General features: G+C 38.9%; 1 protein-coding gene across 1 annotated transcript; it reads right to left on the bottom strand.

Moving 5' to 3' along the window:
• On the bottom strand, positions 1–9,534 carry LOC116614149 (sialin). The gene is made up of 10 exons (XM_032374809.2): positions 9,367–9,534; positions 5,499–5,871; positions 4,769–4,968; positions 3,950–4,037; positions 3,768–3,854; positions 3,337–3,470; positions 2,724–2,873; positions 1,846–1,978; positions 723–961; positions 1–455 (listed from the first exon to the last, which is right to left on the bottom strand). The coding sequence occupies exons 2-10, from the start codon at positions 5,818–5,820 to the stop codon at positions 282–284; spliced, it is 1,527 nt and encodes a 508-aa protein (XP_032230700.2). The 5' UTR covers positions 5,821–5,871; positions 9,367–9,534; the 3' UTR covers positions 1–281.
• Between the last annotated feature and the right edge of the window lie 1,647 nt (positions 9,535–11,181).

Below are 11,181 nucleotides of genomic sequence, written 5' to 3'. Positions count from 1 at the left end.
TCATTGTTGGTTGTGTATAAAACACACAGATCTCATTGTTTATTGTGTATAAAACACACAGATGTCATTGTTGATTGTGTATAAAACACACAGATGTCATTGTTCTGTGCCTCTGTACTCTAACAGATGCAGAAAAAAAACGTCACATTGTGCTATAAACAACAGTCACGCAACTCGACTGTCGTAGGTACTTTTTCATTTAGGCCACGCTGTGACGTCATCTGTGCATCTGTCTAGGACAGACGCACGCAAAAAATAGATTTATTTGTTAAATAACGAATCTACTCGCCGTCGTCTTCTTCCTCAGCCTCGTGCGACATAAGGATCTCCTCATAAAACTCCTGGTCGTCAGCCCACGTCTGTTTCTCCCCGGAAGCGAAAACCGCATAAAATACCGCACCCGCGGCGTAAATGGCGCCGCCGATATAGAACACGATCCGCCACTCGACCGCAGCCTGGGAAAACACAGGGTTAGGATTTAAATGGAGTTCAAAGTTTTCTTGGGCACCTCATTTCTAAGAACTTACTGTCATATGAATACATTTCCTTATCATCTTACAAAAATACAGAACTACGATTTTCATAAAAGCATATCACGTGGTCATAGAAAAATATGGAACTGGATTATTTCCAAGAACCCATTCAGTGACGGCTAAATCACATCTATATGTGTGATACCCTAATCCTAACAATGTAATTGGCATTCTACGAATTCCCCGTACCTGAGTCTGTACAATGTAGCCCGTTAGAAGGGGACTAAAGATTCCTGGAATGGTGGCCACAGTGTTGCTGATTCCTAGCAGGATTCCCGCAAACTGTGGCGCGATATCCAGATGATTGACAAAGAAACCGCTGAACGCGAGCCCGCCCACCCCGACGGCAACAGTAAGACATGCGACCGCGGTCATCCAGTCAGTGGTATACCCCGCGGCGACAAGACAGATCGCCTGTGTGACGAAACCTGCAGACATGGAAGAGCATAACTGACTATGGAAATTAAACTCCGCATGGAAAGACCAATAAGTTATTTCCGGACCTTAAGGAAGGCCAATCACGCCGCCATTCAATATTCCCGCACAATCTACCGAGTGACTCAAAGAATCCATTTCCATCGGCTAATTCAAGCATGTAACTGATAATCTTCCAATCAAATATCATTAATTAAGTATCAGACTTCAATCGTGGATGGTTATTTTGAAAAATTTTCTTGCAAATGAAAGCTGTATTTTCAATTGTGAACAAAAGAAAAGGAGTGGTTGATCGACATTCTTTAACGCACAACTGTTAACTTTTAGTGGTTGTTCCTGCTTTTATTATTGTTGCGACGTTTTGTCTTTAGCTTGACCCGAAGACATTGGTGGTAACCTTTTATTACTACACTGGAGCCCTGCACCTCCGTTATCAATGACACCTCTGAAAATCTTAAGCCTTAACTGATTAATAAGACATTTTGTTGAGCCTAATGGTTTCCTTATTAGCGGGGTTCCAATAAATGAGAACAGATTCCCAGGTCCGAAGGGTGTCCTTATTAACAGGGTTCCAATGAATGAGAACAGATACTTAGGTCCCAACGGTGTCAGTATTAGTAAAAGTAAAATAACATTGCCCAAGTAAAATTTGGGATTTATTTCACAAGTGTATTTTCAATGTTTTCCGTAATCGTCTTCGCGCGGGCAATTTGGAAAACGAGGATATAAGAGGGTAAAATTCAAAGCGCGCGTGCGTCTAATCGCTACAAAGTAATTTTTCCCTTGATTAAGAAAAAAATCCCCTCGCTCTTAGCCAATTAGCATTGAGTAATGTTGCCCTGTATATCATAAACACACTATGTCCCCCAGTACCTACCGACGGTGTTGAATGTCTTACGCACTGCGGTGGTGGTAAGGATCTGTTTGCGTCGCAGACAGTCTGCAAGATGTCCGCCTAGCTGCACGAAGATGGACATGATCAAGTACGGTAGGGCGGAGATGAAGCCAGCCTGAAAAATAGACAGAAAGAAAGTTAGAAATAACAAGAAAGGGTACACGACAGCCCGGAAAATTAGACATTACAAGAAATATTCAGACGACAAAAGAGCTGTCAGACTAGTAGTATTCTGTTGTTCGACTTGTCAAGGGCTGCGGCGTTTTGGTTATTTCAGTATACTACTATGGTGTTCTCCCAGCCTCTCGAGCTTGCGTGTTAATGGTGTACGCTTCTATCTCCAGCAAACTAACATAATTTAGACCCCCGTACAAACAGCGTCAATAATGCTAGAGAAACACTAGCGAGACCTCCGCCCAGCAATATTAGGGACCTTAAGTAATGATGACGACAACGTGGACGACGACGGCAGAAAACCATAGAAGTAGCTTAAGAACTCAATAGCTGCACGTGGATATGAGTTTTGTTTGATATGTTCAAGCCATTTTCCACCAAATCAGGACGTGAAAACTAACTTTCACGGTCAATTGCGGACGCGGTCGTTTGCTTTGTGAACTCCTCTAACTACGTTAGCTTTTATAGAAATAATTTCCTTAGTTTATCTCTTTCTGTTTCCCCTCCCCTCTTGTGTCATTTTTCTCCTCTATTCGCCACAGGAACCCCGCATCGAAAAAAAAACCGCTATAGAAGGCTACTTTCACACTATGTTTTGACCCTGCAGAGGAGGCTATTTTCACACTATGTTTTGAAGGGCTTTGAAGCTTATGGTTAACCAAGCGTGGAGGCGCTTCTTGACTTACATGAGTGATATCAAACTGCAGCCTGTGTTTGAGATATGAAGGAAGCTCTGTTAACATGGTATAGAAACCCCAGTTTTCGCTAAAGTGGGCCACCACTATCGCCCACACGGGGACAGAAGTGAAGATGGCTTTCCATGGGATCTTCAGGTCCTGAAATACGGTGGTTTAAAATCCATCAAACATAAATATATGACACTAAAAGAGAAAAAAAGAAAAAATCAGGAGTTTACAATATTTTCAACTATAAAAATTTCCCTACAAAGTGTGTCGCTAGCATGATTAATGAGAGACTACTGATGAGAGATGGGATTACTAACATTGATGGAGTAAAGAAAACAAACATAAGGGGCACTTTGAAATAAAGAGGGGAGGGGCACAAGCGTTTACCCAGGAATGGCTGAGGGGGATGGGAGAGAGGGGAGGGGGTCATAAGTGTCATATGGAAAAAGCATAAAATTTGGAGATTCCTGAAAAAGAAATGACCACTTTCTGGCCGCTAAGGGGGGTGGTGCTTGTGTATTCTGAAAAATATGTCAATTGTTGCTATTTTTCTTTTGCTCGGCCTTTTTGAGGGGGGGTGTTGGGCAACTGCATTGTTTTCCCATGCACACACCCTGGTGTCTGCGGCATCTCGTCCCAAGGTGCTAAGGATGTAGTTCAGTTCCTTGGCTGTGATTCTTGGATCTTCTGAAGGGGAGTTCTTCACGATACTAAACCACAATAACGTCCAAATGATTCCAAAAACACCTAAACAGAAGCTGGTGTTAGTTGTAGGCGTGTAGTACAAATTTTGACATGAATCATGTCTTTCTTGTACATATTTCAGGGGTTTTTCAGTCATTTCCAGAAATAAACTATTACCAGGCAAAATCGCTAACAATGAGACAATAATATGATCATGACTGGAGCAATAAGATGGAAAACAGAGATTTCTACCTAAAATAGTAACTATATAATTTATTTTTTTAATGAATCATGACCGAGGCAAGTAACTAATAGAAGGGGCCTTGATACTGGCTACTACTCAGAAAAATATGAATTTACCAAACACATAAAATATTGTTGACCAGCCAAACCGCTGAGCAAGAAATCCTGACAATGGCATAGCTAGAACTGTCCCAATATGTGCACCTGTGGATTAGAATCAGAGAATACTATAAAAACAGACAGGAAGTCACTTTAACAGAGAAAAAAAAAAACAGATGCATTGGAAGATAATTGTTTACCTGACACGGCTATAGTTGTCAGCTTACTGCGTTCAAGTGGAGGGGCCCATTTACTCCAAATGGCATGATTGGCAGGGAATACTACACCCTAAAGCAAGAAATGAAAAGAAATGTCCTTTAAAAAATGATCTTATTTATACTACTTCCTTCTAGAAGTGATAAAAGCTTCAACCCAAAATGGCCAACAGAAATTAGGTATAGATTGGACGAGCTCTAGACTTTTTGCATTTAAAGTATCCCATAAAGACTCCATCTTGCATCATTGCCTACTTCACAGAATTTCTTTCCAAAATAGCCTTCAATACATACTTTTTTTAGCAGAAAAAAATACCCATGAATGCCTGGTGAACCACGGGCTATAGGATAATTTGACTCCGAAATGAAGTCTAATGTCTTGTTAGTGTTGAATAAAGCAGGTATCCCTACTTCAACTGGATGTATTTGCCTTGGTTTCGCTCCTACAGCAAGCTCTGTCCCTACGAACTTGCTACCTTTTAAATGATATGCTGTGTAACCACCACCGCCACCAGGTAAATGAGTAACTCAAGCCCCAGCATCGCGTCTTTTCTCTGCCCCACTATAATATAACTATGGTAATAGTATAATATAGTAATAGTTATTTATTTACCAGGTGGCAGCTGCAATTACACAGCGCATCATTTGAAAGGTCGCAAGCTCTTAGGGACAGAGCCTGCTGTAGGAGCGAAACCACGGCAAATAAATGCAGTTAAAGTGGGGATACTTCATTCAACACTAACAACACATTTGATATAATTTTGTAGTCAAATTATCCAATAGCCCGTGGTAATTTGATCATACCTCACAAAGGCCTTCGAGTACTCTGAGTGCAATTAATGCACCAACATGAGCGTGCGCTGCTACAGGTGTCAGAAGAGTGAAAACGGCAGTGCAGAATATTCCAATACCAAACAGATTCCTTCCACCAAATCTCTTGGCAAGCAAGCCACCAGGAAGCTGTGTCACAATGTAACCATAGAAAAATGAGCCAAGGACAATTCCTGTGGATATAATGATTTTGAATGAAATTAAAAATGCCTTTTAATATAAGCTAGAAAGAATATTTTGGATTGAATGCATATTATCATTCATTCCATCATCAACCAAGCACGCATATTCATAGTGGCATTAGGCAAATTTCCATAAAGAAGCTTTAGAAATTCCTTTTTCAAATTCTAATATCAACAAATTAAATTAAATTCTGATTAATTAAATCCATCAAACCAGACATTCAAAACAGCTAGAAGGTATATATGAAAGAGACTGAATGGAACATAATAATGGTGATGGTCTGTTGCAAAAAAATATTTTTTTGGGGGAAGGGGGTGGGGGGGCGGGTTAGGGTCAGTCAAACTCACAAACATAACACAGGGTCACCAAAGAATTTCGCTTGAGAACATGATTGTTAATAGATTTCAAATAACAAAAGGGAATTTGGAATTAGATCAAATTATTCCTAGCATTTTAGAGCTATTTGTGAGAAGTTTATCCCCACAGTTTTCAATTCTCAGATTCCAAGATCACTACTTGCCTTGTAGTTTGGAGTCCCATTCAAAATCAGGCATCTCATCAACCCATTTTCCATCCCGCAACCTTGTATGGTTAGAAACCATAGCAACCAATGCTACACTTAAATTGACTCTCATGCCATATACATTTGCAAAGCCTAAGAGTGCTAGAACAGCGACAAGGTATCGCTTGGGATGCATGTGGAACCCCTTCCCATCACAACAGCTCTGGTCAGATGGAGATAAGGGCTTTGCAGATCTGTGGCTTGCATTGAAAAGTTGATCATCATAAGGAATATTTGAGAGATTTTGAAGAGCAGATGTTTGTTTGTGATCCTTGGCCATACTGAGATGTGTTCCTTTGTGGGGTTTTTTCAGGGGTAAATCATGTCAAACCTGAAAAAAATAAAGCAAATCTTTTACATCTCACTTGAATGCAAGGTGGCACATGTTCTTTGGGCCATTTTTTATGTTTTTGACATTTGAATTTGTCATTTTTGATCAGCAATTGCTTTCAACAAAACAAAAAGAATTTTTTCAAGGAAGAACATTGACAGCAGTGTTGGAAGTTTCTTTGAGGGTTTGATTAGCAATCGCTTTCAAGAAACAAAAGAATTTTCTCAAGGGAAACATAGAAAGCATTGTGTCTACTAAAAGTTTCTTTGAGGATGCAAATTGATAATTTAGAGCGGATGGCGTTTTAAATAGCATAAGATTCTTTGTGTTTTAACGGTTGAGGTTTCCATCGGATCTCCGGAAGTAAACTGGTGACAATGCAGCTTAAACTCTAACAATTTTTGGTTTCATCGCTTGCAATACAAGTTTTGACAGATATGCAAAACAAACAGAATAATTTCGCCTAGTGCAAACAGGCCCTTATTCTTGTTTTTGTTTTTTTTTTTTACAGGGGAAGTAGTTTTTTTATGAAATATTTCTTTCCAGGTTCCTTTTCACAGTTAGCTACACACAATTAACAATACAATAAGTTATATACATTACTTTTAATTAAATTATAAACTAAGAATATTACAGAAAAAATATGACGTACTACTGCATGATATGTACCACTAAGTACTACTAAGCGTGGTCTAATGGCTTAATTAAGTCCCCACTTTTTTTTTAAGATGAGTACATAGTATCATCTGCCAGCATTTGACAGGAAACTCAAGAATTTGAACCTTTTCTCAAGCCTAATTTTCTTGAAAATATTCATACATTTGCTGTATTCTCCCACATAAGCTATCTTGGTACTTCTGATACATTCACTGTATTTTCTCAAGATTTTTCCTAAAGCGAGGTTGACAGCTATTTGAGTATCTAGCTTTCCCTTCTTTTTGGCTATAGTTTTCTCAATTTTTGTAATGGATCAGCAAATTGAGAAAAGACATCAAGGGTGGTCTTGAATTAGAATCCCTTTTTGTAAAGTAAATATTTAATAGTAACAGTTTCATTCCTGTACTTTGGCTAATTTCGTCTATCCCCAGTAAAATGGTCTCTAGATATAATGGTGGTAAATGTGATTTAGCATTTGTTCATGGCCAATGGCATATCTTAAAATATAAATTTCAAGCTTCAACACATTCTATAAATAGACTTTTTATAGTCTCTTGGTAGCTGTAGCAGTAGCTACAGGTTGGCAAATCCTTTAACTTAAATTTGTCAAGGTCTTTATTGAAGAATAAGATGTTGTTCAGAATCTTGTATTGAAATTGCTTTATAGATAATGCCCCTCTCTAACATATCTGTCCAATCCTTTTTTCTATGTTAGGTTGTGATGCCGGGGATCTGAATCTTAGTTGGGTGAAAAAGCGATATTTTTTTTGCTTTGAGATGTCATTAAAATAAAGTTTCAGAGCATCCAACTTTTTGGCTACATCCTTGTCAACAGAGGCTTTTATGATCTCTTTTCATTTCTTTGGTATAGAGGACATTAAGTTTTCCCATTGCAAAATGGGGTTTAAGCCCAGTTGGGATATAGCTATGTCCTATTTAACTTAATTATTCTTTTCCCATATAGTAAACACTACTTTACTGAGAAAGGAGTGTCTTGCTCCTAGATATAAGTTATTATCTTTCATGCCGCTTGGCAGAATTTGAATGATTATGTTATATAACCAAAAGAAAAGTATTGGGAAATTTAGGACAAAAATAATAATTTTTACAGTACTTCTTATTTAATTTGGACCAATTTACTATTAATAAGTAATGAGTCCAAATCTGACCTAGCCTTGCTGAAGAAAGCTGATTTTCCCTCTTGACCATCAACAGCATTTTTTTCTCTCATCCAAAATTTATTTTGGTAAATCTTGCGAAATACCAATTCCCGTCCCAGCTGGCCTGTCCCTTTCCTCGATGCCCACTTTACTCTTCAAGAACTCTCTCAGCAGCTCCTCCGTTTCTTACTCACTCCCCTCCTGTTCAATGATTCCATGAAACCGTAAATTCTCTCGCGTCATTTTACAGCTCCTCCTTTTGAATTTTCCCAATATCTTTCTTATGAACTTCTTGGTTCTACTCACTTTTCAATGACTCTACTTTTGTGTTGTAGTCCCTAGTCGATGTCAACAACTTGTGCATTGGCTTTTCTAATATACTGTATGCTTAAGTTAACTCCCTCCAATGCTTCATTGAGTTCACCTTCGCATCAACGACTACCAGATGTTTGTTCTATGCACCCCACTTTGACTTTAGTCCCTGTAAGCCTGGAGATTAGCTCCAGTTAGTTTGCTACGCCGGCAGCCATATTTTTAAGGCTTCAAATACCTCGTCGCCTTCCGTTTCTCTATGCTTCATTTCGCTTCGGGGCTTCTATTTTCTTTATCCTCCAAACCCAAACTTTCAGCGTCCTTTCTATCTTTTCTTCTAGCAGAGGAAGGCGTCCATAAGATAAAGCGGCAAATTCGATATATTTAACAGAGCAAAGGTTTTTGCGTCTTCACTCAGTCATGCATGCGCCTGGGGAAGTATCTATCCAAGGGAAGCCCCCCTCCCACACTCGAGTATTAAAGCCGCATTGTCACCAGTTTACTTCCGGAGGTCCGACGGAAACTTCAACAGTTAAAAGACAAAAGAATCTATTCGAATCCGAGATATTTAACAGGCCATCCGCTCTAAATTAGCAGTCACATCCTCAAAGAAACTTCCAATAGACACACTGCTTTCAATGTTCTGAAATATTGTTCGTGTTTTCCGTTAAAAATCATCGGAGATTCTTACGTAATCTACCGGAAGTAAACTGGTGACAATGCGGCTTTAATAATGTTAAAACTTTTTTTTCTGCTTGATTAACCATCGTCTGTAACGTCGGAGAGCATTTAACCTTTTTTCAAATCAAATACAAACAAAAAAAAAGCATTAGTCTTGCGAAGTCTTGCCCTTCTCGCAAAATTCAGGTTTAGAACAAAATTATCAATCATTGAACAATAGAACAACAATCGAACAAACGTTCGAACGGATGATCTAAAAAAATTGGAGGGCAAATTACTCTTTCTTTTAACTAAAAGAGAGCTTAATCGAATTACGAAGTTATTCGTTCTCCGCTGTTTAATAAGTATACGAATTGAATATATTATATTTCCATAAGAAGAGCAATCGAATCATTAAAATGGAATATTTAAGGCTAAGTTTATTATCCGGTATTTTTTACCCGATAATTTATCAGGTATTTTACCCGAACATTCACACAGCTAAAAGCCATTCGATTTGTGGCTACCATTTCTTTCCCCCACAAAAGAAGGCATCTGATTTGTGTCCACCATTTCTTAGTAAGTAAATACCATTGCGATCGTTTACCCTTTTCCCTAGGAACAAAATATAAGCGGCCATCTATGTGGCGAAAGCGCAAAACATGTACAACAAACCACATGTTAGCTTTTTAAAAAGACACTTTACCTGACGTAGCGTTTAAAACTTTCCTCAAAGACATGGTGAAGAAAGCAGTCTCGATACTTAGTCGATCAAAGGCAGCAAGAAAAGGCCAAGCCGTATTCAATAAGGTTTTCCTGCCATTCCGTAGGCGTACATTGCAGCTGTTTTGGAAATGATATTTGCATGCGAGCGGGTCAAAAAACGAGCTCGATTCTGATTGGACGACTCTTTGATATTGTTTCCCTACGGGGTAGAGGTGATGTAGCCTGTGTTGAAAAGTGGTTTAATTAAAATGGCTTAAAATCTCAATCTCCCAAGAGTGGACATCTTTTTTTTATTTGCACACAAAATTAAGTGTTACATAGGTTGTTTTTTTTGTTTGTTTTTTTTTATATTCATATATTTATTGATAGGGAGAGGAGAGAAAAAAAGAAAAAAAAAAAAAAAAAAAAAAAAAAAAACCTAGAGTTGCATACCAAGGGGGGACAAAACTTCGGTGCGGGCACCCTAGAATAGCTTGAGAGCTAAACGGGCTAGGGTGCAGACAGAACCAAGGACAAAACTGGATAGACTGTGCTGTCTTTTACTAAGTGATCATTTAGCTAGTAAGAATTCAACACAATGAGAAACTTGGCAAGTTATCAGGCAAAGAAAAACCTTATTGAACTAAACATGGCTTTGGTGTAAATGCAGCATAAGTTCGCCAGTTCGGCTGTCAACGCAGGCTAGGAGGGTAATGTGCATGGGCCAAGAGTTCTTTTTCTTTAGGGAAAAAACAGCCCACATTCAGAGACCCAGTGTACATTGCTACCAACGAGCCCAGATTGCGAGCTTGAGCTCAAGAAAAGGTAGATTTACAAAGAAAACTAAAGCGCACTTGAATCAGCACTATATAGATAGCCAAATCTCTATCAACCTGTTAAACATTCCCTGTATTTTGTGTTCTGGTGGCTTTTATTATAAAATATAATGTAAGAAATAAATATCTTGCATTCTAAATTTATTTGTTTCAGAAAGAGAAATGATGATATATTCTCTGCAAATCAGTTTCTTTGTCATTAACATTTGTTCAAAAACTAATGGTAAGCAAATTCATCTGGAACAAGATTAATAAACAGCCTGTAAAAGGTCTTGAAAATAATTCTATTTCTATTCAGAAGTAAATATCAAATCTTAAAGAATCATCTAATACATGTCTAATAGTAGGGGATGGGGGGGGGGGGGGGGGGGGGGCACTAGGGGCTTGTCCCCAAATACCTTTCGAAAATTTTAAGAAAATGACCAGTTAATGCTAAATGTTTCTGTATCGTGCCCCCCCCCCCCCCCCCCCCCCCCTGCTACGGCTATGAATAAAATGATGAAGTATGATATTCCTTACTTCATTCATTTTCTCTTGTTAATTGGTATCACAAATACAATTAAGTCCTATAGGTTTTTATTCTGGGAGTTCCTACAGCATAAAATTTATATGCATGCACTGTTTTCCAATAAAGTTATAAAAAAATTGGAGCACACGGGAAAGAAGAAAATAATGCACTACTGGAACCTATATATCAACCGTGGTTTTCCGTACCGTGTCCGTATGTCAAACGTCCTGTGTCCGTACCGTGTCCGTATGTCAACCGTGCTGTGTCCGTACCGTGTCCGTATGTCAACCGTGCTGTGTCCGTACCATATGTCCGGATGTCAACCGTGCTGTGTCCGTATGTCAACCGTGCTGTGTCCGTACCATGTCCGTATGTCAACCATACTCTGTCCGTACTATGTCACGGTTACAAACTCTGCAACTCGCCTTTTTCGCGTGAGAAATCGGAGCATAATTTTTAATGACGTTTAGGT

This window comes from Nematostella vectensis, chromosome 9 (assembly GCF_932526225.1).
Source record: "Nematostella vectensis chromosome 9, jaNemVect1.1, whole genome shotgun sequence".
Lineage (NCBI taxonomy): Eukaryota > Metazoa > Cnidaria > Anthozoa > Actiniaria > Edwardsiidae > Nematostella > Nematostella vectensis.
Note: the sequence above shows the minus strand (reverse complement) of the source record. Positions and strands in the feature narration are given on the sequence as shown.

Coding starts and splice junctions, on each gene's coding strand:
- LOC116614149 (XM_032374809.2), bottom strand. CDS start 5,820: ATGGCCAAGGATCACAAACAAACATCTGCTCTTCAAAATCTCTCAAAT. Junction 3,855..3,949: donor GACAACTATAGCCGTGTCAG/GTAAACAATTAT, acceptor TCTAATCCACAG/GTGCACATATTGGGACAGTT. Junction 3,471..3,767: donor AACAATATTTTATGTGTTTG/GTAAATTCATAT, acceptor GCTTCTGTTTAG/GTGTTTTTGGAATCATTTGG.